The 5,430-nt window shown below is 50.7% G+C and overlaps 1 protein-coding gene across 1 annotated transcript; it reads right to left on the bottom strand.

Moving 5' to 3' along the window:
• Window positions 1–571: 571 nt before the first annotated feature.
• Window positions 572–5,177, bottom strand: LOC120666048 (dolabradiene synthase KSL4, chloroplastic-like). The gene is made up of 11 exons (XM_039945838.1): window positions 4,622–5,177; window positions 4,355–4,541; window positions 4,062–4,276; window positions 3,835–3,955; window positions 3,090–3,187; window positions 2,775–2,989; window positions 2,541–2,653; window positions 2,187–2,282; window positions 1,811–2,026; window positions 1,579–1,720; window positions 572–1,451 (listed from the first exon to the last, which is right to left on the bottom strand). Exons 1-11 carry the CDS (start codon window positions 5,136–5,138, stop codon window positions 852–854), a joined length of 2,520 nt encoding a protein of 839 aa, XP_039801772.1. The 5' UTR covers window positions 5,139–5,177; the 3' UTR covers window positions 572–851.
• Between the last annotated feature and the right edge of the window lie 253 nt (window positions 5,178–5,430).

Raw genomic sequence — 5,430 nt, 5'->3', positions numbered from 1 at the left:
AGTAACATCTACTTAAATATTTGATTGGTTCCATGCCCTTCTCAATACAATTATTTTTTAGTATTTGATATTGTTTAAATTAGATGGACTTTACTACAATCTAAACGAACCATTTTTGTGGGATAAAATTTGGAGGCTAAATGAGTCGTCTTTACGAGATGGAGGGAGTAGCCATACTTAGTGCTTGCAAAATACATTTATCAATTTTCACTTTCCAATGCTTGAGATTTTCACAAGCTGATTATTTGTACATTTATGCATATTTGATGACAATGTATATATTTTATTGCATTGTAACCTCTTGTCACGTGTATGCGTCTCTTTAAATAACTAGTCAAATATGCCAGTGCGTTGCTACGGATGAAGTTGGCATAACTATTGGATATATTATTGTTCGTGCGTTAATTTGTCTAGATCTATGTGATCGAGTCATGAACAGAGAGTTAGTCCGACTCGCATACGAGATAGACTAAGGCTCACCAGTCAATAACACAAGGTGGATCAAACAAAAATTTAGGTAGAAATCTTACGTGCTTTAGAAATAGGTATAATATAGATTATTAATAGTAGATTCACCATAGATATATTTTGATTCTTATTTCTCCAATGAATAGCGGAATAATTAGCACATTGCAGCGCGTGCCTCTGAAAAAAAACCTATAGCGCGCTATTTAAAACCATGGCCGGATCAAGTGAGACTGCCACCATGGCCTGATGAAGCGCGACGATTGCCTGCTTAATTCTTCTGTATTTCAATGCTTGCCATTGCTGATTGATTGTTGATATTCAGTTAGGTTGTCATCATCTCAAGTTCTCAGTTATTGGTGTATACCAAAGTTTTTTTTTCTTAATTATGACAAGCAAGCCTGCCCAAATTTATAGGACTCCACTGGGGTGTGGGTCTTCGTCTTCCTCACTACCCGCAGTGGCTCGATCATCACCTCGTTCGACGCTCGCATCATCTCCTTGGGCGACGCGTAGCCGTCCACCTCCATGTAGATGAGGTGCACCACCTTAGAGATGTTCCAGAACTCCCGCCGGCACTGCCATGGCACCTCACCGCCGTCACGGACCAGCATCCGCAGCAGCGCTCTCCTGGACGCCGCGATGACGCTCCTCAGCTCCGCCTTGGCCGCCTCGACGGAGCCGCCGAGGCGGCCGGCGAGCAGCAGGACGCTGTTGATCTTCCCCTGGTCTTTCTCCCTCTCGTACGACTGGAGGTCGTTCAGGAGGCGGCCGCAGATGTTTATGTGCCGGAACAGCTCGCCGTACTCCGAGCCTCGGACCACGTCCTCCGAGAGCTCCGGCCCGACGAAGTAGAGGAACGTGAGGACGGTGGTGCCCAGCGCGTAGGACGGCTCCGCGACGGCCATGTACTCGTCCATGGACGGCGTGTGCCCGCTCATTCGCCACTCCGCCTCCACCATCATGACCCTAGCCAACTCCGCCCACTGCACGTGCACGTGTTCGAGAGAGAGAGAGAGAGAGAGAGAGAGAGAGCGTTGTCATCATCAGCTAGAGCTAGCTCGATCTTGATCGATGTCCGTCGTTGCTGGAATTAATGGAGCCGTGGCTTACCCGTTCGGCGATGTGGTGGATGATGTTGCGGTTCTGCACCGCCGCGGCCCTCACCGCGATGTCGTTGCTCGTGTCGTAGACGGCGCGGAAGACGATCTCCACACGCTCCGAGAAGAAGCCAACTCGTTCGTACGCATCCCACCTGCATACCCATTCATCATCAGATCAGAAGGAACCGAAGCATCAGCTGGTGAAGGATAGGTTATCTCTAAGGTGTGGCCGAGGCAGGTACATCTCGATCAAGGTGACGAGGTTCTCCATCTCCTCCCTCGACTCCCCGACGTCGAAGAGGTCGTCGACGATGGTTGCCAGGATGTTGGTCTTGGCTGCCACGATGCGAGCCTCGGACAGCTCGGCGGGGAACATGGTGGAAGCGGACGGAAGCAGGCAGATCAGCGGCATCACTCTCGCGTAGTCCAGCTCGTCCAGCCTCACTTCTTTCACCCACCTGTTTAAACGTTAAAGAGATGGATGGATCGTAGAGGGGAAAAAAAATAAAAGTTTTGATCAGTTTAATCTCATCCCCACTGGTTTGTAGAGCGGGAATTTCAATTCCTCATCTCATCCCCAGCGATGAGGAGGGTTGATGGAGTTCTTGAGATCCGGACCTCTCGATGCACCGAAGCTCTTCTTGGTAAGCAGCCTGACAAGAGTGGAACTCATCCACAGCTAGCGACATAATTTCTTCATCTGCGTCACAAGTGCTGATCCGACGACGGATCCATCGATGGACGGGATTAAAATCTCATCAGATCAATCATCAGATGCTATATTATGTATGTGTGTGTGCGCGTATATGCATGTATGTATAATTGTATATATACATATATATAGATATATACATATGTATATATCTATATATATATATATGTATATATCTATATGTATAAATAAATAAATAATATAATATAATATAATATAATAAAATCTAGGGCGACAATCAATGATGTATCTCTTCTCACCGGTATTCCGACTTCAGCTTCTGGAAGTTCTGCTTCTTGAAGTGTTCGATGTTCCACCTGTGCTCTAGCCGGTCCACGTTGGAGTAAAAGGGAAATTTGAGCACATGTTCAACCTGGAAACAAAACATATATAACATCCCACACATACGAAACTAACGCACCGACCACCAAATCGCTAGATCGAAAAGGGGTCCTAATGCTTCCTTGTCGCAGAGATTCAATAGCAGCGGCTACCTCAGCAGGGTCAACATGTCTGGATATCCTGCCGGAACACAGCTGTTGCTTCAGGAGCTGGGACGACCAGGAGCCGATGCTCTCCAGGACCAGCTCGTCGTCCGTGATCTGGACGTGCGAGGCTTTCAGCAGCTCTAGCAACGCCTCGGTGTCGTTGAGATGGCCCTGGATTGAACCATGGAAACTGGACTCGTTGCTGAATTGGGCCAACCCATCTGCGCCACGACGACGCTTTGCGTTCAGTTTGGTGATTTCGATCCGAATGCGAGGATTTTTAACCAAAACCAAGCAGGAGACTGGAGGTCTTTAGCTTACCGGAGGAGACATCGTATCCATGCAAACGCAGGAGGCGGAACGCCATCGCGCATGTCGCCATGTCCAGCATGATCTCCTCATCGTTAGCGAGCCAGGACCTGCGGGCAATTCTAACAATTAGATCGGAGCAATTTGCTGGACAAGCTAGGACTCTGATATGAGCAATTTGCTGGACAAGCTAGCTAGGATTGAAATTAATACCCGTCATAAAAATGGGATCAGGCCGGCATATAATAATTTTTATCTAAGTCTGAAAAAGTAAAAAGCCCAACATAGCTAGTTTGACCCGGTCATAAAAAGCCTTGCTAGCGTATGGACGTCCGATGGTAACTTTCTTATCAGACGCTCCATTGCAACATCAAAAATCTATAGGTGCAATATTGAAAAATATGTGAAAAAACTAATCAAGTCGTTTGACTCTCGGATATAAAATTTCCACCGCAATATGAACATTATGTTTCATGCAACTAACATTCACCGTAAAATACGTGGAAATAATAGCATTTCTTAAAAGAAAAAAAAAATCAAAATTTTCCTAACCTAGTCTGAATCGGATCCAATCACGTATCGGAATGGGCTGAGGTAAAAAAAACATAGCTTCATGGTCGGGTCAAGACAGCTAGCATTAGGCCGAAGAAAAAAGTAGTAAGTCTTTTGACCTAACTTGGACCCACCCCCGATAATAAGTGAGGTCTACTAACAATGCAGTCAAGCTACAAGTCAATGAACTGTACGTAGTCGCCACCTGTATATCATGTCGAGTGTGGTGTTTATCTCTGACAAGAAGCTCCTTGAGATGCCCATCTTCTCCAGAGTGTCCACCATGCGAAGCCGGGAGTAGGCGCTCCGAGGATACACGGTGGGCACTGCAGCAAGTGATGGTCGCCGCCGCCATGAATGTTCGTTACTAGCTAGTAGCTAGCTACAAATCTGATCTTCCTTAGCAAGTGTAAACTAAGCTTAGTTTTGCACCTGCGCTGCCGAACTCGCCGACGACCGAGTCCAAGTAGTCGAGCGCTCGGTCGTTGTGGCTGTGGATCGCGGCGGCCGCCGTCGCGGCCGGCGAGTCGAAGAAGGACCCGTTCTTCCTCTGGTAGGCCGCCGCCGCCTGGTCCCAGTCCAGTAAGTCCCCCAAACCTTCTGCCATGTAGGCCATGAAAGCTTGGCTACCTCCAGAAGCAGCCATTCTGTTGAGTTGATCGGCGAGAGCAGAGAGTTAGTGCTGTCCGGTGGCACGGATGGCGACGAGGAAGAGACCGACGAACCCTCTGATGAGCTCACTGTAGCGCAGCCGCAGGACGGCGTCGACGTCGGCTTGGGGGACCAGGGGGATCTCCAGCCCCATGCTGATGGCGTGCGCGACCATGCCGGGGAAGATGACGCCGAACCCGGCCGGCGCGTCGCAGCTGCCGTCCGTCACGCAGGACCAGTTGCGCCCGATGAAACGGAGCCCTGGAGCAACGGCGCATGTAAAGACGACGGCATTATGCATAGGCGGCGGCCGGCCGCGGAATGGCTAGTTGGCAACGTACCTCTCTCGACGGCGTCGCCGCCGGCGCCCCACTTCCGGAGGGCGAGCACGCACGCCAGCGTGGACGAGAGCGCGTCCTTGCTCAGCGAGGGGTCGCCGGGCCCCCACGACCCGTCGTCCCGTCGCTGGTTCCGCAGGATCCAGTCCACGCACCCCGGGTAGCGCGGCGCAGGAGGGGACCCCGCCGGCGCCGGCACCATCGCGACCCACGCCGTGTCGTACGCCGAGGGCGGCGGCGCGTCGGCGCCCAGGAGCCGCTCTCTGATCGCCGTCGCCCTGTCCTCCTGCGCATGCTTCTGACGCCGCTCCAGCACTCCCGCGGCGGCGCGGCGCACGGCGTGCGAGCCGGCAGTCCGCCCCGCGCGCGGCGGCTGCAGCGACAGCTGAGGCTGGCGGCGAAAGCGGTGGCTCTGCGGCGGCGGCGCCCGCGCGGCTACCGATCGAGGTCGACGAGCAGCGGGGCACCGCTGCCCAAACAACGCGAGATGAAGCGAGGTGGCAAGGCTCAACGACGTCATGGCCGCCACACACAGCCCCCGCTAAAAGTTTTCCAGACTTAGCAGCAGAGACCGTACCGGCCGATGTTTCGAGGGCGATGAGGATGCTGTGGTTTATATAGAGAGCCGAGATGACGGGTGGGTCACCAGTACTCCCTCCGTATTGGGGAAATCGTTTAGGATAGTGGTACAGTTTCCAAAATACAATTTTAACCTCTTATTTTTTTAAAAATATTTATAAAAAATGATATATGTAAATTTTTATAAAATTATTTTTGAAGATAAATTTATTAATATATTTTTCACATTTGTA

Source organism: Panicum virgatum, chromosome 3N, assembly GCF_016808335.1.
Source record: "Panicum virgatum strain AP13 chromosome 3N, P.virgatum_v5, whole genome shotgun sequence".
NCBI lineage: Eukaryota > Viridiplantae > Streptophyta > Magnoliopsida > Poales > Poaceae > Panicum > Panicum virgatum.
The sequence above is the reverse complement of the archived record's forward strand: the minus strand, read 5'-3'. Positions and strand labels throughout refer to the sequence as shown.